Source organism: Trichomycterus rosablanca, chromosome 9, assembly GCF_030014385.1.
Source record: "Trichomycterus rosablanca isolate fTriRos1 chromosome 9, fTriRos1.hap1, whole genome shotgun sequence".
Taxonomy (NCBI): domain Eukaryota; kingdom Metazoa; phylum Chordata; class Actinopteri; order Siluriformes; family Trichomycteridae; genus Trichomycterus; species Trichomycterus rosablanca.
Genome location: NC_085996.1, coordinates 4131314 through 4158806, shown reverse-complemented (window position 1 = coordinate 4158806; position 27493 = coordinate 4131314). Strand labels below are relative to the sequence as shown.

The window sequence follows — 27493 nt, the reverse complement described above, 5'->3', positions numbered from 1 at the left end:
TTCAGATTCTGGGCAGAATTTTAATCTCTTTCTTCATTGGTTGTTGTATAAATGACAGTTTAGTGAATGAATCACCAATTTCAGTTTTTTACCGGGAAAGCCGAGAGAATAAATGATCTACAATAGGTTTCATTAGTTAGGTGGATAAAACAGTTGGGTCTGGATTTATATATTCTGGAAACATACAAGATGGTCTTATATAAAGTGGATTATATCCCTAATGGAACAACACACGGATATAGATCAGGTAAGCAGATAAGTGGTTATGATTTTCTGCTGCTGTGTGATTGATCTGGGTCGCGGTTCAGCCCAGGGTGTTTATTTCCAGTTCTGAAAGTTGGCAACCCTAGTTGGCACTATTGACCTGAACCAAGTTAGTCCAACAAGCTATAAAATACAGCGATTTATTGAGGATAAACAGAAATAATGCTGTTTTGAATAGACAACAGCAGTTGCAGTGTGTTAGGTGTGTAGAGTGGTTACATCCACACATGAACTGCTAATATGCTGCATGGCTGGTGAGCTGTGTGTCGTCTGCTGTATCATTCATCTATCAACTTCTGTTGGAAAATAATGTCCCTCCTTCTGTTAAAAAAGTCATGTTACATTAGTTACTTTTTACTTGATTAGATTTTAGACTAGTAATTTGACTTGCACTTGAGTAAAAAATCATCAATGTAATAGTACTTTTACTTGAGTACAATATTTTAGTACTCTTTCCACCTCTAGAGAGAAGCTCAGGATGCATCGTGCTATCCTTTAAAAGCTGCCTGTTGGGTTACTGTGAGTAAAAATGTTCGTCATTATAATTCCGTTATTTCATTCTATTATCTTTATTAAAATTACAATTTTAAACCGCAGCAGATCATGTTTTCCTCACAAAAACATCAGCCATGGTAGTGATTATGACGCATCCTCCCCCCAAGAAGCATGTCTGGGCTTATTGTGATTGGAAAACAGACACAAATGAGACTCATACTGAATAAGAAGATTAAAATCATACAACGATTTTTAAAAAGTGGATGTTGTTGGATGTCCCACCAGGACTGCTCAGATCAGAGTACAAAAACTGCTTCTCTAGACCGGCCTTTTCGAACCTGAGTGCCATGTTGACATAATAAAATGAGTTTAAATCCCAACACTTGATAGTTATGCAATTTATGACGGAAACGCAGAGTATTAACCACCTCATACATCCTCAAAATGTTCTACATGTCCATGTTTGTGTTTTCAGCCGCACACACTGCTGAAAATGCCTCGTACAGACAGTCTGCATCGGTACTGAGCACAAAAGTGGTTTCACTCAGAATGTGACAGTATAAGAGATTTGAGCACACGCCCACCTGGTTCATTAGAGTGCATAACCACCGAACGTCCCATTAAAAACAGATACAGGTAGAATTGAAAAAGTCTGGGACGTCTGGAGTCAGGGACAGAACGCTGGTGTGAGTGGAGACGCTGTCCATGGCAGGATCATTCGCTGCACGGAGTACTGTGTGTGTGAGTGTGTGTGTGTACACTGTGTGAAGAGCTGACGGCTACACTGTCCCGGTCCCCCAGATTGTTGTTGTTGTTGTTTGTGTTTATGGAGTTTGAAAGGCCGTGGCTGTTGTTCTGAGATTTGGAGATCTTCAGTGCGTCCAGTTTTCTCCACAGTTCCTCCCTCTCCTGCCCCTTTTTCAACTCTCTGAGGACACAAGAGTGCACAATGAGGGGTTACGTCACAGTGTGTTCCAAATACACTGTGACCCCCCCCCCCCCCCCCTCCTTTGGGGCAATTTACTTTGGGGTATGGTACTGTGATGGTGGAACAAAGTGAGGAGGACTGTAGAACCATTACTTAATATGTACACCGACCAGGCATAACATTATGACTACTGACAGGTGAAGTGAATAACACTGATTATCTCTTCATCACGGCACCTGTTAGTGGGGGGGATATATTAGGCAGCAAGTGAACAGTTTATCCTCAAAGTTGATGTTAGAAGCAGGAAAAATGGGCGAGCGTGAGGATCTGAGCGAGTTTGACGAGGGCCAGATTGTGATGGCTAGACGTCTGGGTCAGAGCATCTCCAAAACTGCAGCTCTTGTGTGGTCAGTATCTATCACAAGTGGTCCAAGAAAGGAACAGTGGTAAACCGGCGACAGGGTCATGGGTGGCAAAGGCTCACGTGGGGAGCGAAGGCTGGCCCGTGTGTTCCGATCCAACAGACGAGCTACTGTAGCTCAAATTGCTGGTTCTGATAGAAAGGTGTCAGAATACACAGAGCATCACAGTTGCAGGGCTGTTTTGGCAGCAAAAGGGGGACCAACACAACATTAAGAAGGTGGTCATAATGTTATGCCAGATCAGTATATTGGGGCAGTGATAGCTCAGTGGCTACGGTACATGACTGGTAATCGAAAGGTCACTGGTTCAAGCCCCACATCTACCAGCTTGCCACTGTTGGGCCCTTAACCCTTAATTGCTTGAACCGTGTACAGTCTCCATTGTAAGTCACTTTGGATAGATGTAAACGTATTTACACAAAAAATTAGCTGCACTGTGTGAATAAGCTGCTAAATCATCTTGATATGAAGTGCCATGTGGCTCGGCTGACAGTGTGGGTGATGCAGAGCACCGGGGACTTGTGAACCTGGGTTTAGTGCCTGTAAGAAGTTTAAATCCTCTACACTGAGTAAGTGAGTGCATTAGGATAGGTGGAGGTCCTGTTTATGATGTGTTCCTACCCAACCTGAACCTTATCAAAACTGAATGAATGAATGATTGAATGAATAAGTGAATGAATGAATGAATGATGTCTCACCTTTGTCTTTCAGTTTTGTAAGTGGTCGTGAGTTCATCAAACAGTTTGGTGTTCATTTCCATCAGAGACTTCAGCACGTTGTACACCAGAGATACAATCGTCCTGAAAGGTGTGAGGGAGGACACGGACATGAGTGATACGTTACTGTTTTAGGTCATAATACTCAGAATTATAAAAGAAATACAGCAGGCTGAACAAAATAACGATTACACTATACGGCCAAAAGTATTTGGACACATGACCGTGACCTTGTTGGACGTCCCATTTCATTCAAAAACAAGCGTTGTTAAAACTGAGTGACCTCTATGTGATCTTTTCAGCTAGAACAACAGATGCTCTTTTGAGGAGCTTCTCACAAGACATTTCAAACATGTCTGTAGGAATTTGTGCCAGCATGTGTACGGCTGGGCACTGATGTTGGTGTTCCAGTTCATCCCAGTGTGCAGGACACAGGAGTCTCTTGATTTTTAAATCGAGCTGTTCTTTGTGCCTTTGTAGAGTCATGCTGGACTAGTAAAGGGCCTTCCCTAAACTGTTGCTTCAAAGTTAGAAGCATATCATTCCTTTTAAACGGTTATATAATATATTACACCTGTTAGCAATTGCTGTGGCTGAAACACATGCATTCAAAAATTCAGAAGGGGCGTCCCAATACTTTTGTCCATATAGTGTACATACAGGTGGGTGACATATTAAAGGAAAATGTTTATAACTAAAAGGAGAAACATAAAGAGTGCAGATGCTTCCGCAATACCACCAGGATCATGGTTAAATACTAAGTACAACCAGTTTAGATGAATGCAGAGTTCTGTGCAGAGTTTGTATGTTTATTCTGTGTCTGTCTGTGTGTGTGTGTGTGTGTGTGTGTGTGTGTGTGTGTGTGTGTGTGTGTGTGTGTGTGATAGGATTTGCCCTATGATGACCTGGCAACCTGTCCGGGGTGTGACCTTCCTTTCACCCAATAAATCAGACCCACTGCGACACTGACCAGGATAAAGTGGTGATAAATGAGACAATGAATGAATGAATGAATGAGAGCAGTCTGTGTGATTTATTAGCTGTCTGTCTATAGCTATATTTTATACCTATAGCTATAGGTTTATATATAGCTATAGGTTGCATATTATGAGGCTCTTTTCTCCTGGTACTTAATGAAGTCCATAATGCCACAAATCACAACAAGGTTTTTAGGGATTTGGATAAAACAACCCCAAACGTTACAGGTTCTCAACAATAGTTATCAGTGCTGAATTAATTCTTTATTTCATAACTAATAATAATCATTTCCACTAAGCCCACATTGAGAGAAAGCTCTATGTTTGAACCTGGTTCCGGTTGGTTAGAACCTTTCAGTCTGCTCTAACTGTGGATGTGAGCATTGTCAGGTGTTTAATAGTGATAAACTGATATATGATAAATATCTCATGTGTTTTTCCTCGTATATTTTCCATTTTATTAAGGACTGAGGAATACTGCACATCATCACATTTACACCCTGTCAGGTGCAGGACGTGTGTCCACACTCAACAGTACGTACTGGTTCCAGTGCTCTTTGGAGATCCGATACAGGTTGCCGAACATGATGGGCAGGACCTTGTCGATGTTTTCCTCCATCAGACTCAGGATGTACTCGTTGTTCCAGAAGTACAGTGCTCGTTCTGCTACCTGTGAAACACGACGCAGGGCGGTTAATGCTCAGAGTTACAGTGAGGTCAGGGTCAGTGCATGCGTATATCTACTGGTGCACTCACATAGACCAGTACAATGATCATACTGGTGAAAACTTAGATGCAGAACATTTGCTAGCAGCCTTTATCCCTTTTGCTTTCAGTTTAGTCATATCCAATTCTTCAGCTGGATCTCCTCTATTGCTGCAAAGTCCTTCCGTGACTGAGGAGGGCTGTACCTAACACACACCTCTCTGATACTCTGATAATTGTCATTTCATAATAAAAACCAAACATTTTACTAATGATGCTTTTATATACAAGGTACGATCACATCACATCTTATATTACCCATGTCCCATGTTTTTATTTTAAGAAATTTGCATATATTTCTGCTGTTTCTAATGATTTACCTATAAATCACAGCTTTCTATTTTATTTTACTTGCCGTCCTGACTCTTTTTTGGGGCCGTGGGGTTAAAATGCGGTTAGAATTTTTACGCAGACGAACTGCCGAGACATTTTTGCAGTACTCGTACCTGAAACTGAGGGCTCGCCACACACCGAGAGATCTGTTTAAACAGAGGCTCCTGAATCTTCTTGAACTGCGTGGGCTCGATCACGTCCAGGATCTCCTCCAGTTCACCCAGGAACATCACCTATACACACACACACACACACGCAGAACATGAGCTGCCAATTCCCACCAATTTATACTGAACAATGAAGAATAAATGTTCGTATCAGGTTATAAAGAGTGTGTTAGATAAACCTCTTTCTGGCTGCAGGTTTTGGGCCAGTATTTCAGAAGTCCCCGGATCACCTGCAGAAGACACACAGACCTTAATAGATTATTCTGAAGAAGAATCGATCACTATAGAAACTGTGTGTTCATTTATTAAATATTTTAAATGAGTAAACAGGACGGCTCGTGCCTCACTACTGAAGCACAAGGGCAATTGAAAGTGAACCCAATTGCCGGATGCTTGACCAAGGTAGAACGATAATGTGGCTAAAAATCTTCTGACAAAAAGTGGATATGTGCAAATAACCGAGGTGGACAAAATAACAGAAACAAAGGAGTAAATAAAAGACACGAAACAGCAGAATTGAAAACTGATATGATCCCCCATAGACTAGGTTCACGTAACGCCATGCATCTGTATTTGTGACCTCATCTGGGATTGGAACCCCAAGAGCTCAGGCCACGTCTGTATTCACTTACAGTGACAAATATACTGTACACCGATCAGGCATAACATTATGACCACCTTCCTAATATGTTGGCCCCCCTTGTGCTGCCCCATACACAACAAACTGTGATGCTTTGTGTATTTTGACACCTTTCTATCAGAACCAGCGTGAACTTCTTCAGCAGTCTGAGCTACAGGAGCTCGTCTGTTGGCTCGGACGACACGTGCATCAATGAGCCTTGGCCGCCCATGACCCTGTCGCCGGTTTACCACTGTTCCTGACCACTGCAGACCGGGACACACCCCACAGGAGCTGCAGTTTTGGAGATGCTCTGACCCAGTCGTCTAGCCATCACAATTTGGCTTTTGTCAAATTCCCTCAGATACTCACGCTCGCCCATTTTTCCTGCTTCTAACATCAACTTTGAGGATAAAATGTTCACCTGCTGCGTAATATACCCCCCCACTAGCAGGTGCCGTGATGAAGAAATGATCAGTGTTATTCACATCACCCGTCAATGCTCATAATGTTATGCCTGCTCGGTGTACATCAGTAGAGGTTGTTTTATTGTTATAGTTGTTGTAGTGAGTGTGTGGGGTGTTGTGTTGTACCGGCTCTGTGAGTGTAGGGTCCTTCTCCAGGAACTGAACCACACAGTAGGCCAACTGGAAGAGAGACAAAGAAGAGCAGGACGTGAGCACTCATGACATAAAAGGGTTGAGAAGCAGAAACAGTGATTTATAAGGTTCTGTTCTCAGGGGTGCGTCCACCCAGCTCTGGTACACTATTCTGTCCCAAAATGCTTTGTAGTTTGCTGTCCCAAGCCAAAAGTGAGGATTGATGATTTTAGAACGCACAGCCGCTGGGTCGAGGCGGGCAATTTGACCAGTGACGAAAAAGTTTAAAATCCTGTAAAATCCTCCAGTTGGAGGAGAACAGAGAAAATATTAGTGTTTTTTATTAGAATAGATTATTGAATCAAATACATGGACTGCTCAGGTGTCATTATACTTACATATTAGTTAAAATACAACCTTTATTATTCCCACTTATTTATAATATACAGGTTAGTCTGTACAGATGGCAACATGTAAAAAGGTTTGTTCTTGGTATGTCGTATTAAACTAATAAATGACTTGAACGTTTGGTGTCTGCAGCCACTAGATGGAACCAAATAGCTGCTTCAGGGTAAAGTGACCCAGGACTCACTTGGGAGCTCCTAATATACAATATTCGAGGGTGGCAAAGTGGCACAGCACCAGGGTTCTGTGGACCTGGGTTTAAATCTTGCCCTTAAACACTGATCACAGTCATTAAGGAGTCTACATGAAGGTTGTGGCTTAGCTCTGCATAATCAGGGTTCCTCCCAGCTTTGGAAAACATGCAGAAGGTGGATTGGCTGCATTACATTATCTCAGTAGTTAGTGATACACATGCTGTACTGAACCGATACTGCTGAGTCTGGGTCATACATGTGCCTGTTACATCTGGTGGGTAATTTTAGTATAGTATATAATATAATAGTTAAATTATTGAATCGCTTAAATTAAAATTAAATCGCTTTAAAGTTTTTGTGACTGTTAGTTGCCTCAAGTTGCTTTTAAACTGTACATATTGCAGTGTGATGACAGATGTGTGCAGCTGTTTCTGTCATTTTGCTGATACTACTGAGGGTGTATGTGGGTGTCGTGCCGTACCTGAGCGTGGAACAGGGCGAGGCTTTTAGCAGTGTGCATGGGGATCAGCACCTTCATCAGGAACTGCTTGTGCTCGGTTTTCAGCGGCAGAGCAAATCCATTAATGATGCTGCAAACGGACACAGAGAAACCAGTCTGTCTTTACTGGGGGTTTTAGAGCAGCTACTACAGTAATAAGAACATTAAGAACTAGTTATTATCATGCAAACGTTTTAACAACCTCATTAAACTGCATGTTTCCGGTTATATAATATGACAGTGAACTGGCTCATTCTCTAGATTTTTTATTTCTATAGTAGAAAGATTTTTACTGATCAACTTCACTGTATTTTGTAAATATAAACTAATATCTAATATTTAATGTCTGTAACATTCATTTTAAAAAAGTTGGGACAGAGGCGTGTTTAGCACTGTGTTCCATCACCCACACTATAGTTTCTATTTTCTAAGCTCTGAGGTTTATTTCTTGCCTTTACGATGCTTTGGTTTCTTTTCCCTGATCTGGTTCTCAGTGAAATGATCCCTGACTTGTGCTGAATGCACTTTTTGTGGACAGTCTGTACTATAATGGCAGACATCACAAAAGAGCTGATTCAGAGATAATTTCCAGCCCAGGTTTTAACTATAAGATTACAACGACACTTTTTAACTTCTGCTTTAAAGATGGTGGTTAGAAACATGGTTAGAAAGACCCACCCCGATCCTAACCAGTATAAAGTGGTGGTGAAACAGGCGATGAATGAATGGATGTATGTTAATAGGTAGTTGGAGGGAGTTCAGTCTGTACTTTTGACATTTTGTAATGTGTGTAATGAAGGACAGATCAACAGAAAAAACCCGACGTCTGTACAACAGGGAACAATAAAACAATGAAACTTGTTTCGCGACTGAGCATTTTTATCGTGCTATACACCGAGGTGTGTGTTGTACGTATAAATATTAGGGCTGTCGAAGTTAACGCGATAATAACGCATTAACGCGATCTCAATTTAACGCGATTAAAAAAAATAGTGCCGTTAACGCAAATTCTAGTTCATGTTGAGACTTGACTGGTAGAACCAACGTTTTAATGTCGGACTTGCCACCGTTGTTCATTTGCGGTTTGTTAAAATAATATAACTGAGCGTCGTAGGGATGCACTTGCATAATAAAGAAATAAATACACGGTATATTCACAAGTTGTCAGGAGCAAAACACTTTATTAACTTAATCTGTTACGGCACTGAATACCGGAGTCAAGCACGCTAGTCCATGAACTATGGAAGCCCCAAAGGGTCAAAACACACTCACTTCGTGTAGAAACGTCCATCAAACCATTGTCACGATACAACCACAAGGAAAGTCTGTTACAATAACTACGCCTTATCCCACCTAAAGCACCGCTGATCTACAATGTTTGCTGATGGAGAAATTCTAACCTACAATCTGACATTTATACGAAGTCAAGGGTCTCTGCTGGATAGTATTACTGCCTAGTATGTGAGTGAATAAAACTCCCTTACAGTTTTCTCTTGTCCCAGCAGTTGTTAACATCAGTACATTTAGCATAAAATGTGTTCACCATTTTAATGGTAACATTTCACTTAAAAATCCTTGTTTTCTATAACATTTACACAGATTTTATTTAATGCGATTAATTCCGCGATTAACTATATGAAATTCTGAGATTAATCGCGATTAAAATTTGTAATCGTTTGACAGCCCTAATAAATATATAATTTATGCTTTAAGCTCTGAACCTTTGACACTAATAATTATTATAAATCATGATTTCGAGCATTTGGGGTCCTGCGTGATTACTAAACTCTGGGACACACAATCACCTCTGTTAAAGTAGATTTTATATAAAATTATAGTGAAAATAATGTTTAATTTGTGAATAAAGTGAACATCACTGACTGATGTGTTCCCAGTTCTGTTTCAGTTGGTGAATCATCTTGTGTTTTACAGGTGTGAATCAGCAGCACAAGAGAACAAAGGTGAAGTGACGTGTATCAGGAAACTGGATTTATTGGAAACATGCTAATAAATATATTACAATTTATTCATAAGCACTTTAAGTAGATCTCCCAATCAACCACAAAAGATTTTCATGCTCTGTTAGCAGCCTGCTTTGTATTTTACATGGCTCGATCTGTATGAATGATTTAAATCATATGTTCATAATTAATAAATGTCAGAGTAATTATTGATGAATCATTGTTGCATCCCAATACAGCTTTTACACCCCCGGCGTTCCCTCTACACACATCTCAACACCTTGTGTCATATAAGTGAGCACATGCAGCAGAAAGAGAGTATTTTTTAGCACGAGCGCTGGTGACCTTGTCATCAACAGGAGCAGAATTCACAGAGATTTATTCTGTTGAGTCACTGTGGACTGCTAAGCAGCTAGCAAAGTAATAAAGCTGCAATCCAATCTTAACACTGACTCAAATTCAACAAAGGCTTTAATCTGATCAAAGCTGTAATTAATCCAGTGCCAATCATGCCTGGGCACAAGGCAAAATAGAGCTTGGTTGGGGTGTCAGTCCACTTCAGGAGCTAAATCGCTTACTTATTTAAAAACATGCAGAAGGTGAATTGGCTACTTCAAAGGGGCGGCTGTGTGGTACCCTGGCATGGAGTGGCACCCCTGTTAAAAGTATCTGTAGTCAGTATGAAGAATTAAGCTATAACAGTCTCCTCTCTTCTAAAAAGGCTCTGCACATTTGTGTCTATGAGAATCTGAGCTCAATCAGTCAAAAGCTCCTTTGTGTGGTCATGCACTGAAGCTGGACCGGCTTACAGAAGTACAGAAGTTCCAGCTCATCTCTGGAACTGTGTTCAGGGTTTGGGATCAGGGTTTGGAATGTTGTGGTATAAGGTGTGATAAATAAACAGCCCATAACTAGTTGTGAAATGGAATGTATGTGAATGTATGATCTATAGAAATAATCTAGAATGAACTGACCTGCCTAGAATCTCCAGAAGTTCAGCCACTCCGTTGAAGTGGTCAGTCTCGTAAATGAACCTGAGGAGGAAACATGTCAATAGCACACAGCATCACGGTGTCTTTGTTTTTCTACACTGCAGTCAGTTTCACACCCCACACGACCCTTGTGCTCGGGATCTGTGCCTGAATGTCTTCGGGGTTTGATGCTCTGTGTGTTTGGAAACATTCACCTCATCACCAGGATTAAAATCATCTCTAATTTGATTCACAGTAGATCTGCAGTTGGTCCAGACCCGACATTACAGCCTTTGAGTCCTCTGGAATCAATGAGTTTTGGCTGCCCAACACCCTATGTGTGGTTTGTGGTTCCTCAGACCACTGTCGATATGAGCTCACTTCCAGTCGCCTGACCAACGATTCAGTCCCTCAGGTCTGATCAGATCTGCTGGATTCAACAATAAACTACGAGGAACCTCCATCAGATCAACATGTAACAGATCCCTCACCCTCACGTCCACCATTGTTATGAAATAAGCACAGTCACGCACATTATTAGGAAGTAGTTTATTTGGGCTCATCAGCGTATACTGCAGTCTTGAGCACTATTCAGATTTCCGATTAAATAAAGCTGTCAGTTCATATAAAATTATCAAGAACAGGGTGGTGTGGTTGCACGGCTGTTGAGTGGGTGTGGTAAATAGCTCAGCATGTTCAGTGACGTGCTAAAGCAGCTGTGTGGTGGTGGAAGCCCTGAATGAATGAACAAAGCCGTTCCATCATCTATTTTGGGCAGAGGGGTGAGTGAGTGTGCTTTACTGACTCACTCACAATACTGAAACACGTCCACACACCTCTGATGCAGTAACACGGGGGTTTTCTTTGTTTTCCTGATGAGTTTGCTCAGGTCTCTGGGGGAAAAATTTTGGGTTTGCTGCGGCACCATAAGCTTGGAATTCTGGACAAAACTCCTAAGTGTCTTTAGACATGTTCAAGGACTTGAAATTCTTCTTGTACCCATAGTCCTTTTGGTGTAATGAATTAATCTCCTTTCTCAACCCCTAAGTTTACATCATGAGTGCAATACAGATTGAACATTTGAATCTCTGGGTGATGTTTATGTAACACATCACAGCTGAAGCAGATGACGGCTGGTTATTGAGCCCTGATGGTTTAATCATGCTGTGACCCAACTTTAGGTCCTAAAGATTAGCAGTAAGTATTAAGGCCAGTAATAATCTATCCTACAAATATTCACTTTCTTTCCTTATTTGCAGCATCGTTAAACTGATAAAGACGCCGTTATAAACCCTTACAGTGTGTGCAGCATTACCGTAAGAAAATGTTGTTGATTTGTTTGCGGATGAAGGCTCGCAGACCCAGAAATTTGCCGTAGATGCGATGCAGGATGGTCTTCAGGATGTCTCGCTCCCGGGGGTCTTCACTATCAAACAGCTCCAACAGCTGAGAGACGGAAATAAGGGCTTTAGGTTATGGACATATGACCTAATATGTCATACGTAGCTCCAGATACAGTAAAGAACATTCACACCATCACATTAACACCATCGTGTCTGACTGTTGGTATGATGTTTTTACCCTAAAAATGCTGGGTTCACTTTTAGCAACCTGTTTTTGTTGTCTAAAAACTTCCAAATTCAGTTTGATCTTTCATGCAAGATGTAGGTGATTTTTATTAAATCTAACGGACACTGATGATTCTCTTGGGTAGCTGACCTGCTCCTCCACGGCTCTGTATTTCCACACTGACGTATTTCAACGTTTTGTGTGGGTTGTGGACTACATTTTTTTGGTGTTGAGTTAAGGTTCTAGTTAAAAGTAAGGCTTTGCATGACAAGACCACTTTATTCCCAATAAAAAGCAGATAGAAATGTAGTTTCCCAAAACCCTTAAAAGATAAACATCTTAAAAAGTCTTCCAGCCCCACCTACACTGTACAACTGCAGTTAAACCCAGTGTCATGATGAAAGGCTGAAAATAGCCACACGTCCACGTATCATCACTTCTTCTAAAAAGCTCGGAGCAGCTGTATCACTTCACTGATACTAAAGAAAACTGTCAGACTCCTTTTATCTGCTGATCTGCTGATCTCTCTAATCCAGTCTGTATTTTTTCCCTATCTGACCCCAAAACTTGTTTCTTTCTGCAGAGTAAACACCAGAGTGCTATTTAAATCTATAGAGGGAAGCGTTCACCATCATGGAAACTTGCTCGTCACCTTCAGCCCTGTCCAGGCCCGGGCCTGTGACTCAGATGGGACGAGAGGAACTATACGATTTAAATGAGGACAGAGACGAGCGGAAGGAATTCCTGTGAGATGCATTAAAGCCAGATGGACGTGTCCTTCTTAAATAACATAGAAGCAGGGTCTGTGCACCACTTTTAGGGAAGGACGACGAAGACCAGAAAATGTCATTTTTATTAGACTGGGTGGAGTAAAGACTGAAGCTTTGTTTAGGACGATCCAGAGATCAGAGGTTAGAGAATGCATGGCACTTCGTGCTTATAAAATATTATTAAAAACTCACCGCTGACTTTCAGGATAAAACTATTTGGCAGAAATGTTTATATAGAAATCCCCATCTTCTAAAGAGACTCTGTTTTACACTTTAATCTAGGGGAGCATGTTTTCTTAATTCAACCACATGAAGATGAAACACTACATAGCATCTCAATGTTCATCTACATAACACAACATAAAAGCCACATCTAAATAACCTAAAACCTTTCATTCATAACATGACATAGGAATGGGTCTGAATTCTCTTCGCTCCATTTATAAATCTAGATCCATATGCTGCTTTCCAAATAATAAAAATAAAATCTAAATCATTACAAATGCCTAAAATTCTGTTCACAAGACTAAAAATATCACCCTATTGTCAGGGATTTCCACCTTCCTGGTTTAGGCTGTGACAAAGCCTTCGCCTGGCCAGAGGCTTGGACTGATTGGCACTGCTCTGTGGTGGGAGGGACGTCCCCTGTCCATTCTTGGCATCCGTGAGCTTATGTGATTTGAGATGGGCAGGAAGCGCCTTTAAGCACACTGACCTGTTTAATGGCAGATTAGGCTGGTCGACGGCACGTATATTATATTGTTTACGTTACACTGTTTATTGACTGTGTATTAGATTATGAAACTATTCACTGAGATATTGACAGATAATTACTTATAATTACAGGAAAGACTGATACACACACCTGCATCACAAACTTCTGGTCGATGTAGCGTTTGGCAGTGCTCGGCTGAAAGTCTGGGTTCTCCAGGAAACGCAGAAGAAACTCGTACACCAGCTGAAGGGGATACAGAGAGACATGAGAGTGCATCAGTGAAAACCCACATGTAACAAATCCAGTCCGAAAACGAGACAATCAAATCAGAAGTACTAATCAGAGTAATATTAGGGTACTAATCAGAGTAGTATAAAAGTACTAATCAGAGTAATATAAAAGTAGTAATCAGAGTAATATTAGGGTACTAATCAGAGTAGTATAAAAGTACTAATCAGAGTAATATAAAAGTACTAATCAGAGTAATATAAAAGTACTAATCAGAGTAATATAAAAGTAGTAATCAGAGTAATATAAAAGTAGTAATCAGAGTAATATTAGGGTACTAATCAGAGTAGTATAAAAGTACTAATCAGAGTAATATAAAAGTACTAATCAGAGTAATATAAAAGTAGTAATCAGAGTAATATTAGGGTACTAATCAGAGTAGTATAAAAGTACTAATCAGAGTAATATAAAAGTACTAATCAGAGTAATATAAAAGTACTAATCAGAGTAATATAAAAGTACTAATCAGAGTAATATAAAAGTAGTAATCAGAGTAATATTAGGGTACTAATCAGAGTAGTATGAAAGCACTAATCACAGTAATATAAAAGTAGTAATCAGAGTAATATTAAGGTACTAATCAGAGTAATATAGCAGTACTAAATCAGAGTAGTATAAAAGTACTAATCACAGTAATATAAAAGTAGTAATCAGAGTACTATAAAAGTACTAATCAGAGTAATATAGCAGTACTAAATCAGAGTAGTGTGGAAGCACTAAAATAAGTATAATATAGTAATATATTATATTAGTATTTTACGGTACTAAAGAGCAGTGTAGTTTCATACAGTATTTTACTGTAGAACTATAATGTAATATAGTTTTATATTATAGTACAATATAGTACAGTATAATATATTATAGTATAGTTGTATTGTCTTATAGTATAATATAGTATTATTGTATAATATAGTATAATAACAATATAATATAGTATAATATTATTGTATAATAGAGTATTGTATAGTAGTATAGTATAATATAGTAATGTATAACTGTATAATAGTAAAATAGTAGAATACTATAGTATAGTGGTATAATAACAGTAGTATAGAATTATAATGAAGTATATTGTAATAGTATAATATAATATAGTATAAATGTATAATAGAGTATTGTATAGTAGTTTAGTATAATATAGTACAGTAGTATAGTACATAGTATACTATGTAGCGTACTAAGTATTCTCTCTCAGCTGCATGTTGTTTTGAAATAATTGTCTCCTAAATGCCTGAATGTAAAACGTTCTGCTCATTTGTGAACAGAATCCCCACAGCCCCGTGTAACCTGCTCTACCTGAATGTGCGGCCATGAGGCCTCCAGTGTGGGTTCGTCCTCCTCAGGATCGAAATTGGGGTTTTCACTCGGAGGCAGAGTCCTGAACAAGTTGACGTTGATCTGTGGAGAAAGGAGACGGTGCTGTTAGTGCTGCAGAGGGAGTAGGTTTTATTCTCCAGCAAACGGTACTGGGGAGAACATGTTTAATCACGCTGTATTTTCTTACTAAACGCACTAATGAGGACAAGATCACACTTCCTGCACAGACCTTCCTATTGGTTCAATTTACATCAATGAATAATTTAATGAAGATGTTTTGAAGTGATAGTTTGTGACGAGAATCTCTAAACTATAAAATGTTCTAAACTGAGTAGAAGCTGAAATTCTGTCTCGTCTCTGTTTCTTTTTTTAAACGTTTATTAATACACCACTACCGAGAGCCTGTGAGGAGAAAACAGCGACTTTGGACAGAGTTAGAGTGAAATCCATGTAGCTGACAATTCATTCAGCTTTTCTTCATGAAGCCCTGCTGGAGAAATGGGTTAGGAAGGTTATCACCATGACAACCTCCTCTTATTTTTAGCAACCGGATATTACAGGAGGACTCCACGTGAGAGACGGGTACACACACACACACACACCAGCACAAGAAGAACCCACATGGAACATCTGAACACAGCTGTCTGTGAGCGGTGGGTTCCAGTGGGGTGAGAGGAACACACAGAGACAGAGAGTGACCGAGAGAGTGACAGGAGCTGCCGAAAAAAAAGACCAGTAGTGCATCTTCTGTAAACGTGCATTGAATTATTATTTTTTCCCTTCCCCCTTTATCTCCCAATCTAGTCATATCCAATTCCTGATTGTGAATTTGTTGATCTGATCAAGGAGCACCTGCTCACCACAAACTGCGACCACTTCTTATCACCTGTCAGTGTTGGGTTCCCACACAGAGCTGTATCGTGTACGGAGAGTCACGCTAAGCTTTATGTGCCTCTCGCTATTAGTGTCACAGTGGTTTATTACATCACTGACCACTACTGAGATCCAGGTTTGAACCTCACAGGTGCTATCTGCCAGTAGACATAATTGGCTAGGTCTTGGGGGGGTAGATCGATTTGTGCCCTGTCCAGGATATTCCTATCTAGCACCACTGCAACCCTGATGTACAGGTTTAATAGTTTAAAATCTGTCAGTGAGGTTCCAGATATAGATATGGCATCATTTTGGGCCAGCATCCAGAAGGTTGGTGGTTCAAATGCAGTCTCTGCTATGCAGTCACTGTTGAGTCCTTGAGCAAGGCCCTTAACCCTGTCTGCTCCAGGGGCGCCGTACGATGGCTGACCCTGCACTCTGACCCCAGCTTCCAAACGAGCTGTGATATGTGAAGAAAGAATTTCATTGTACTGTACACCTGTATATGTATATATGACAAATAAAGTATATCTTCGTCTTCGTCTTCTTTTCACCACTGGGAGTTCATCTGAGACTGACTGATCATGAGAAATGAGATAGGTGTACCTAATAGTGCTAAAAGTGCTCAGTGAGTTACTTGTTTCTTGGTCAAGTCTCCAGCAACTGATTTTATCTCCTGATCTTCTCAGATCTCAGGTACGGGGTTAAACCCGACTCCCGTGTCACCAGGACCATTTCATAAGAGGAGCAGGAATTATTTTCTATTTAGATTTGTAAAGACGAGCGTGTGAGGGTTTAACGCCTGTAGCGGGCGGGGCGTGACCTTCTGATATGCTGAGCGGATCATTATTCCAAGGACGGTGCGGTGATTAGCAGTTCCTGTGAGTCATCACTCATCTCTCAAACGGCTGTACGGTTTATCACTGAGCCGTCGACACGCTGCATACTCATACGGTGACATAAAGGTCTGGCTCGCAGTCAACATTCTGATTCGTCCTGAAAACGTTCAGTGAGAATGAAGTCAGGACACTGACACTGCAGGCCCCTGAGGTTCCTTCTCACCAATCTGGTCTAACCCTGTTTTATTAAATTGGGGTGGTATTAAGGAGCGTAAATGTCTCCAAAATGTTGCCACATGGCTAAAATGTCTAAACTTTATAGGGGTGTCCACATAATTTTGAACATATGATATGTTTATATCTAGCTGAAAACCACCCGAGACACTCAGAGAAGGGTTAGAGTAAAACGATAAAGTGCTGGCTGAAGCTGTGTGTGTGTGTGTGTGTGTGTGTGTGTGTGTGTGTGTGTGTGTGTGTGTGTGTGTGTGTGTGTGTGTGTGTGTCTGTGTGTGAAATGTGCAGGCCGCTGAAGTAGAAAATGGTGAGGAGCAGAAATAAAAATGTATTTTTAAAAAGCGATTTGCATTTCTATTAAAAACTGCAGGTTGCAGAAGATATTTCACGTCAAACTGTTACAGGAAAACCACAAATGAGTCAGAGAACCAACACCAGCCAGTACCAAGTACTCACGTCTCAAAAATTCCTCACTGCAAACGTTAATAATTACTCAATTACTGCCAAAGAAGTCGCTGCTCAATTAATGCTGCTCGTTAATAAGGTTAACGTTAACATTCACGAGTTCGAATCTCAGCTCTGCAGTCGACCAGCCAGACACCTACACGGACAGTACGAAGGAAACACACAGAGGTCAGCAAAGCCAAAACATCTGTAAGAAGTCTGAAGGGTGCCCAGGTGGCGCAGCGGGATGTTCCGCTTGCACACCAGCACTGAGTTTCTGAACTCCTCGGTAGCAAATACTAATTGGTGGGGGCCGGACTATGTGTGTGTGGGTGGGTCTTCATACGCTGTGTAAGGACCCTGATTGGCGGAAGAAACGCCTGTGCAGAAAGAAGGGGTGAGAAGAAGAGGGCTCTACACGTGTCGGAAAAGGCGTGTACAGCGACGTGCTCTCCTCGGATGCACTCTGGTATCTCTCAGCAGCGGAAGACAAAATTGAGTCGCTAAATCAGGAGGAAAATGGGGAGAAAATAAAAAAAGGTGCTGACCATGTTGATGATGTCGGGGTAGATGGACTCCACCAGCACGCCCCTGTTGATAGACACGTAGTCCACCAGCTCGTTGAGCGTGGCCCTCTTCACCTCTTTACTCTTCAGATCGGTGACCGAGTCGTAGAAATCGAACAACATGCAGCACTGCTGCAGCTTCTGCACAAACAAGTCCTGCTGCTCTGTGGAGGTAGCATCTGTAACACACACACACACACACACAGGTTCATCAGTGGCTCATCAGGTTGCACTTTATTATTAATGGCAGTGTGTCAGGTTCAGGTAACTGCAAAGATCTGAAAGTAAAATTGAATGAGCAGGATTAACTTTCACACTGAAATTCTCAGGAAATGATCATTATAATAACAATGTAGGGTAGATGGAACGCCTTTATTCATCATATATACATGCACACGTGTACAGAACACACTGTACGGCCTGTTACACGCTGCTCTCATTCAGAGATTCAGACATTAACAGGGTTCCCAGACTTCTGCACACTATTTATAAGCTCAGGATGGGAATGCCTATCTGTAAACAAAACACTGCATGCATGCCTTCATTTCATTTATTTTAAAATAAAAATGTCTGGCTAAAGGAAGGCAGTCGGATCATATATTTGGACATGTGGAAACACATTGATTGCACAGATCAATACTGTTGTTCTCAATGATGTTTTACCGCAGGCTACGGTTCAGCCAATGGCGTGTGTTACGTAATACATTTCATTTCAATCACAGCAGGACGTCTGAAATAAAGCTTTCACGCTTTAGGGGGAAAAGTGGTGGCTCAGTGGTTAAGGTACTGGACTAGTAATCAAAAGGTTGCTGGTTCAAGCCCCACCCTCCACAAGTTGCCACTGTGGGCCCCTGAGCAAGAAACCCTCAACTCTTTAAACTATATTCAGTCATAATTGTAAGTGGCTTAGGATAAAAGCACCTAATGAATGCTGCAAATGTAAATGAAAAACGTCTGGATGAGCTGAATGTTCAGTTCAAGTTCACTAAATATAGACACAACGTTCAACCAAAGACTGTGAGACTGCAACAGGAAACTGTGATTCTAGCAACACTGCCAAGCAACACTGTGGTTCTCTGCGGTGCTCTTCTATATATTATTAAAAATTAATCATGATAAATCTTGGTGATTGGCTCTGGTTAATCAAATGAAGACGAGTAGCCAAAATTATCTCCTCACAGCTCTGTACGTCTGGCAGGTATGAAGAATTAAATCCCTGATTGCCGTTTCTATTACATTTTACTAAATGTCACAGAGGTGTGCTGATGCCACCAGTCTGGTCGGTCAATCCACAGACACAATTGGTCAAGAAGACTGGATCGGGGGTCGCCTCTACGTTTCTGCAACGTGTCTGCGACCATCCTTGGTCAGCGTAGGTGTGTGGATTTGAAATGGGAAGTTGGATCTCATATTGGAGAAAAAAGAAAAACATTTTGCAGTAAACCATGAATGGCTGCAACAGTATTATTACTACGGACTTGATACTGACTCCTGTCACGCTTATAAAACGGAAAATAATAATCCGTATGTGTGTTTTCATCGCTGTAATGCCCCATGAGCACACAGACAGACGCACTTCCAAACAGAGTGTGTTTACCGACCTGTGAAAACAAAACAACGTTATACAACACAACACGGCTTTGGCAACCCTGATGTCTGAGTGGCACAACATTCAACACCGAGGAAGCTCAATTTTTTTAAAGCAGAAGCAAAGCTGACATCACTTCTCTACGGTCTCACGACAGCTAAAATGTTAAGCCACGGCAAAATTGTTAACCATGCTGCACAAGAGCAATGTTATTTGCATAATCCTGTCTATTTCAGACAGACATGTAAACTTTGTGGACTGTGTCGCCCTGTGTGTGCCGTGTGTGTACCATGTGTGTGCTGTATTGTGCAGACAGCAAGTTAATCATCTCATCAAAATCAATACCGGCAGTTTGTACACACCCAAACATTCTGTGCCACTTTTCTGACCTCTGGTACGACAAGGTTTTATTTTGAATGCGGGACTCCGGGTCTCGCTGTGCTTCCTCTTCTGATCACACACTGTCGAGAGCTTGAACATCATTGGCTGACCAAAAGCAGTTTCTCACGTTTCTGGCTTTTAAATATGCCGCTTGTATCGTCTCACTCATTTGAGCAATTAATGACATGCACTGTTTCTTATTTCACCCGTTTGTAAAGTTATTTTTAGTTACGTTCACATTTAATAAGGTTTCAGTGCTCTTATGTGTACTAACGAGAACTTCTGGAAGTCACTCTAGATAAGAGCATCTGCTAAACGCTGTAAACGAAGATGAAACTACGTCTGGGATTGGCTCCTTCTCACCCATGTGATCTCTTTGATCAGAATACTAGAGCTGCAGACTGAACGAATCACTTCCACCCTGCGCTGTTATAATGAGCGTAATGGTGTATATTTACGCTGATATCGCCCACAGTTCTGCTCCCTTGGCACTGAGGAGACCGGCTGATTGAAGTTCTACCAAACGGAGGGTGGCACGTTTCCCAGAGTGATGCTAATCGGATATCACGCTGCCTCGTAAGCACCAGCTGCTCTACGCGCCGCTTTCTCCGCTGGCCGAAAGGACAGAGCCGAGCGAGCGTCTACACACTCAGAACTAGGGCTGGGTATCGCCACCAATTTCCTGGATCGATTCGATTCCGATTCATCAGGTCCCGATTCGATTCGATCTTCGATTTCGATTTTCGATTCGATTTTAAATCCAATTTCGATTCAACACATTTAGGCATATTTGAGTTACATTAACAGGTTTTGTTTACATATGTACAGATGTTCAGAGAACGAATGTGATAATTGTACAAAGAACACTCATTATTAAAAATATTTGTGTATTTTGTTTACATAAATAATTAATCCAAAACAGAAAACAGTAACATTCAACAGCCAGGTGTATGTTTACATTACATTTACAATGTTGTAGCATGTCAGACAAATGAAATAATAATAAAAAATGAATGTTACTGTTTTCTTCCATTTGTCTGAAACGCTACAACATTGTAAATGTAATGTAAACATACACCTGGCTGTTGTACAGCTTATGCCAAGTTTACACTACACGACACTCTGATTAACACGTGGTCACTGTAATGTTCACACTACACGACTGATCGGCGATGGGGAGTTTTACACTACACCATCCATCACCAGGGGGAATCACAGGCGAGCTTCTCTGCTCTCCAAAACTACGTTTTGTCACGAAAACACACGTGAGAAGTGATGAAAGGTTTAATGATACCACGTCCAAACATGCACATCAACAAGTAGCGAGCAATCAAAGTTTGTGCGCTGATGAAATAAATGAATTTGGCAACACGAGCAGCATGGATCGTTCTGTAGTGAGTTGGAGGTTAATAAATATTTTGTTTTGTAGAGAACGATCTCGCGTGTGCTGATGTATTCTGATAGAAACTATATTGCGCTCCACCACCTGTTTCCAACCTCTCCCCTGTGTTTCCCCTCGCTGTTTCTCACATCGATCGAGAGCCGAGTTTTGATCGCAGAGCGAACACCGAGTTCCTCCCGAATCCAGAGCCGAGCGAAAATCAGTGCAAAAAGTTGTGTAGTGGTCATAACCTGAGCTTCTGCCATGCTAAACTGATGTGCAGGTCAGATCTCGTTGCATGAAAAAACAGTGGCTGGTCACGCGAAATTAAAGGGGGTAACAATAGTAATAGATTTCCGTGTGCACCGTAAAAAGGGGCGTATTTAAAAAATCGATCTCGCATTTATATGAATCGATATCGGATCGTTCAAATAAAGATCGATTAAAATCGAAAAATCGATTTTATAAACCCACCCCTACTCAGAACTGAGAGAGCTCGTTACAGGGCTTATTATCAAGAATAAAGCTGTTTATGAAGATGATCCATCTGTCTGGAGGAGAAAGAAAAGCAAATACCGACGTCTCATTTTTCTACAATTCTTAACAGGATAAGAGTCCTGACAATATCGTAGCCATCAGTGGCGGGGGGTAGGATACAACATCATTAAAGCAATTCTATGGGTGGAAGTGACGGCCTTTCACTCTCCTCTGTTGATCAGAGCCACAAGAACCAAACCGACCAGTGAGCTCATGTACACACACAATAAATGGCATCCAGAATAACTGTTAACAATTTACATTAGATTTTAAAATAAATATAAATGATTTATAAACTGTATTACATCTCAGTGCGCTCATCAGACACCATTTGTCATTTAGCATTAATACATTAATTAGCACTAACAGTGCTCTGCCGACCTTCTTCTGTTTTCAAGCTGAATGTATTCACTTTTTGCACAGTGACTTTTGCATGTTGTGTCTGGATCTGGCCCACAAGTCCACACATGACTACAGTTTACAAGCACTTGTGGTTGTACGAGTTATTTTTGCTTCTAGTTTAGTGACTTATTCTCTACATTCTGTGTTTAGCGTTAGCTCTGTATGTTCCTCTGTTCATTTATTTGTATTAATGGATTTACAGTTCCTTTATTCATGGGAAAATCTGTGATCCTATAATAACAGGGCAGTTTGAAACCATCTGGGTTTATGCTTGCATATTGAGGTGTATTTGAAAGATAAAATAGAGCATGAGCAACAGTGAACTACGTAACATGTAAAATTAGTTTTTAATTTAGATTTTTACCTTTTCTGTGCTGTTAAATTTAAAAAGTTGCCAGTGGCATGGTAAGAAGGGCAAGAAGGAATGCCTTTCCTTTCTTTGTGGAGTTTGCATGTTATCTCTGTGGGTTTCCTCCAGGTGCTTCGGTTTTCTCCCACAGTACAAAGACATGCAGTTATGAAAACTGGAGCTACTAGAAATGACCCTTAGTGTGACTGTGTGTCCTGTGATGGACTGGTGACTTGTCCTGAGTGTTTTCTGCCTTTCTCCCAATTAATCCGACCCACCGTGACCCTGACCAGGATAATGCGGTGGTAAAGCAGTCGATGAATGTATGAATTTTGAATGCCACGCCGTGACCATATGGTCAAAAGTGCATGGACACCCCTCCTAATTATGTATTTCATTGTGACTTTACAGATGTATAGAATTAATTTATAATATACATTGTGCCAACAGTCTGGGGAAGTCCCTTTTTCTGTTCCAGGATAACTGTGCAATTGTGCAGAAAACAAGATTCATAAAGATATTGGTTTAAAAAAATGTCTGGTGGCTCGGTGGGTAGCACTGTCGCCTCACAGCAAGAAGGTCCTTTGTCTGCGTGGGTTTCCTCCGGGAGCTCCGGTTTCCACCCACAGTCCAAAAACATGCAGTCAGGTTAACTGGGGATACTGAATTGCCCTATAGGTGAATGGGTGTGTACGCCCTGCCATGGACTGGTGCACAGTCCAGGGTGTTACTGTGTGCCTTGCGCCCATTGAAAAGCTGGGATAGGCTCCAGCACCCCCCTGCGACCCTGATTGGATAAGCGGTTAAGAAAGTGAGTGAGTGAGCTATGTTGGCCTTGTCCTGACCTTAATCCCACTGAACATCTTTGAGATAAACGAATAGGAACGTGGACTGTGAGGCCTTTTCCATCAACATCAGCGTCTGAAATGTCAGCAAACGTCTCAGAGGAGTGAAGGCTCTCAAGTGAGGAGGCTTTAAATGAAAATCCAGCTCTTTCAGAATTGGATGTCCAACAAACTCACGGTCAAAGTCAGTGAGTGTGGAGTCATGTGGTTTAGTCTTGCTAATTACACTTCTGGGCAACAAAAGACGGAACCGAATGAGCACGTTTGAGGATTTGTTTGCCTGATGTGTTACATAAAGAAGTAAAGATTTGTCCACCCCTGTTATTTAGAATAAAGTTTAAAAGCTAATAGTGTTCTTCAGTAAAACTGGCATCTTAAGTAAATGTAATTTGAGGATCTGGTTGGTCTGCTCAGCTCAGCTCAGGCTGCAGATAAACACTCGTATGAATGAAGAGCCCTTTGACATGAAAGACATCTCGTCCTCTTTGATCTCATCAAACACACTCATCGATTCTTCTCCTGGTGAGCCTCGCTCTCCGACACGCACGGACGTCGGGTCACACACGTTCTGTCAATCAGTCCAGCGAGGGCTGTCATGAGCACTCTGGGTTTGTGGTTACCGTGGTAACAGAGCGAACGTTGTTCCTGTCGAGTCAGGATGTCGGTGTGTGTGGTACGCTGGTGGAAGTAAACACACACAGTGTTCTGCTACGTGTTTGGGTACAGCCGGAGCGGAACATGCCAGTTTACAATGTGGTTCAAACGTGTGTTTACTGAACGTGAGAAGTGAAGTGAGTGTTCCGAGTACAGTAAGATAAGCGACAGTGTTTAACAGGCTGAAATGCACCGCCTGGCTCCGTGCCGTGTCTAATAAAACTTTCCACACGTCTACACCGATGAGTAGGATCCTACTTAATTCACGGGACCTTTTTTTTTTCTTTAAATCACAGATATTACAGGTTTTTTTCACACAGCACAGCTACCTTAACAGTTGAATGTAAACCTAAAACATCCAGCAACAATGCAAGGTTCTGTCTCAAATACGAAAATTTGACACCCTCCCTTTGCATCCAAACTCAGTTACCCCAGTCGTGTTTTTAGCTCTTTAGACTTCAAAATCTTGGACATTTTGACTAAGCGAATGCTAACTGAATTGCCGTAGGATTGCTAGGCCGCCTCGTAGTGCAAATTAACCAGTAAACGTGAGAACGCTTGATTGCTACACGAATGGCCGCTTTGTGCTGGCATCATCATAAACAAACACTGGCTTGCTTGCTGCACAAGGGCAGTGATAGCTCAGTGGTTAAGGTACTGGACTAGTAATCAAAAGGTTGCCGGTTCAAGCCTCACCACCACCGAGTTAGCACTGTTGGGTACTTGAGCAAGGCTCTTAATCCTCAATTGCTCAAAATTGTGTTCAGTCATAAATGTAAGTCGGTTTATATAAAACCCCGTCCAACCTTCCCTCCCTCAAACACGGCCAGGTGTGTTTGTGTGGATGCCCGGCCAGGTCGGTGGCTCTGCCGAGATTAGAACCGGCTAGAATCAGTGTGATGGGACAGTTTTGACTGGGCTGGTGTCTAAGAACAGCTTTAATGACTTTAATGAACTACATTTTTCTACTATCTTTCAAAACGCTGCTTAGCTTATGTAATTTAATTTAACATGAAACAGAATTAGTCTCAGGCACAACAGATAAGACAATGCACTTTTTACGTTTACTACCCAACTAATAATAATAAGGACAGCAAAAACACCACATTTAAACCATTACAGGCTCGAGGCGTTCTGTAGTTCGTTTTGGCTCGGCTCTCTGAGGTCTTACTTATCAAGATAGTAACGAGAAGAGGACTTGTCACCTTTCACTGACCATGAACAATGAGTGGTTTATCAGATGTGGATGAGGGTGGTGAAACCAGTCTCACCGGTGTGCCTGCTCAGACGAGTTTGACTTCTCACCTCTATATCAAATGAACGTCTTTAAGAATTGTAGATCAGAACTACACGACGCGATCTTTAATGACGAATCATGGTGTAGATCCTGTGTTAGCGCAGCAGGAGGCTGTGACACTCCAGTCCCACAATGCACTGAGAAGCCTCCAGTGATGGAACAGATATCCTGTTACATTAATACTCCTGAGGTCTTAAATTACTTGTCCAGTCAAATTAATGTGTGTAGTGTATTTCACAGTGAACACAGTCTCACAACAACTCGTCACAATTCCAGGTTCAATAACCTCAAACCTCAAAGCCTAGCACCACAGTAACAAGGAAAAACTCCCAATTATTATCAGGACAAAAACACTCCTTCCTTTTCTAAGCACCAGCGTATTAGTAAAAAAAATCTGAATGTACTTTGAGGTGGAGGGCAGCATGCACTGCACTGTTCAGCCCAGCACCAAGTGTGTTTTTTTGTTGTTGTTTTGGGGTTTTTTGGCTGCTCACATATTTAAATGTCACCACAGTGAATCACTCAGATCTGCACACCTGATCTGGTACACTTTTTACCCTTGATGCCCTTCTTCATGCGATTTTGAATTAAATAGGGCAAGCATGGTGACCCAGCAGCGAAGCAAGCGGTCACTGTTTGTTTGTGGATTTGGCATGTTTATCGCTGGGCTGTTTTGCTGATTTCCCACAACCTCACAGAATACATGCAGAAGGTGTATTGGCTGCTTTAACTTCCCCCCCCTAGGTGTGAGTAAATAAGAAAGGTGAGTGTGTGCTGCCCTGCCGTTGATTGGCTGTTAGTACAGTGTGTATTCCTGCCCTGTTTTCAGTGTTTCTTCAGGCTTTGGGACCTACTGTGACCTTGACCAGGGTAAAGTATTTAGTGAAAGTATCCAGTGCATAGAAAAGTAGCTAGAAAGGCAGCAAGTGGTGCCGTACAACACCAGGGTTCTGGAGACCTGGGTTCAATCCATTATGTCCAGCTGTAGGGCCAGCTGTAGCCTAGTGGTTAAGGTACTGGACCAGTGATCAAAGGGTTGCTGGTTCAAGCCCCACCACTTCCAGGGTGCTGCTGTTGGGCCCTTGAGCAAGGCCCTTAACGCTCAATTGCTCAAACTGTATACTGTAACTGTAATGTAATGTAAAATGTCCAATCACTATCTGTGTCAGCGGGTTTAGTTAGTACTGTTTTCCCAGCTATATCTAAAAAAAAAACATGCCAGTAGGTAGATTGTCTGCTTTAAATGTTCCTTGAATGTGACTTCAAATTCACACAGTCACATGGTATGGTGCAGGGTGAGACAAAATATCGCGGTATGATGTCTGTGGCATATCGACCAGACCTACAGACCATGCCGACTCTGCACAGAGCTGGTATGATTGTGGTGCACCCTGCAGAACCCACTGATCCTCTTACCTCTGAGCGACGGCAGTGCTGACAGCTCCTCCGACAAACTGTTGCTCCGAAACCGGGACGAGCTCGAAGACTTCCGCTGCCTCTGCGCCTTGCGCACCGATTTGCGGGTGAAGCCGTCCACTTTCTCGGTCGCTGAGATGTTAGACATGGTTCGTCCGGAGCCACTTAATCAGGGAGAACTTGCAGACCTGTGGAGCAGCACGAGCACGAGCGCGAGCACGAGCGCGGCGCGGAGTCCGAACAGAAGCTTCTAGAGCCGCTCGCGCATTAGAATCCAAAAAATTGAAATTTATCGGAAATGTAACCGTCGTTCATGTCAAAGTCAACGGTCGCCTCAAAGTTCTGGTCTGAAGTTCTACTCGCAGCGTTACTGTAGGAAGTGATCCACAGGTTCACGGGGACGCTTAATGTGTTCTACAGGCGTGAAAGTCGCACATTTTGTACTGAAATAGCACTCCGTAAAACCGGTTTGTCTCTCCGTGTCAGTGCTCATCAATCCCCGGACGTTAGTTGAGGAATTTACAGCCCAGTCGCACCAACTACGGCTGAGTATTCCACACCAGGAACCACGAAAACTTCATTTAGACGGAAATGCTCCAGAGGTCAGTCGGTACACCCTGTATCCTCCCGCATTACCGGCCCTACAGCGCTGTTTAACCGAGAACTGACCTTTACTCTCCCAGTACCCGCACCAGAACCGGAGTCGAACTGAC

At 41.8% G+C, this 27493-nt stretch overlaps 1 protein-coding gene across 1 annotated transcript; it reads right to left on the bottom strand.

Annotated features, from left to right (window-relative positions):
- ppp2r5a (protein phosphatase 2, regulatory subunit B', alpha isoform) lies at positions 1-27493 on the bottom strand. The gene is made up of 13 exons (XM_063001685.1): positions 26781-27493; positions 17913-18109; positions 14954-15055; positions 13520-13612; positions 11631-11761; positions 10319-10378; positions 7366-7474; positions 6280-6333; positions 5247-5297; positions 5014-5133; positions 4345-4472; positions 2808-2909; positions 1-1687 (listed from the first exon to the last, which is right to left on the bottom strand). Exons 1-13 carry the CDS (start codon positions 26926-26928, stop codon positions 1474-1476), a joined length of 1509 nt encoding a protein of 502 aa, XP_062857755.1. The 5' UTR covers positions 26929-27493; the 3' UTR covers positions 1-1473.

Bases quoted from the DNA above. Each gene is read 5' to 3' on its own strand.
- ppp2r5a (XM_063001685.1), bottom strand. From the start codon at position 26,928: ATGTCTAACATCTCAGCGACCGAGAAAGTGGACGGCTTCACCCGCAAA. The intron at 7,475-10,318 runs GTCAGTTCATTC...GTCCGTTTGCAG, and splicing joins CTTCTGGAGATTCTAGGCAG to CATCATTAATGGATTTGCTC. The intron at 1,688-2,807 runs GTGAGACATCAT...TTGTGTCCTCAG, and splicing joins TACAAAACTGAAAGACAAAG to AGAGTTGAAAAAGGGGCAGG.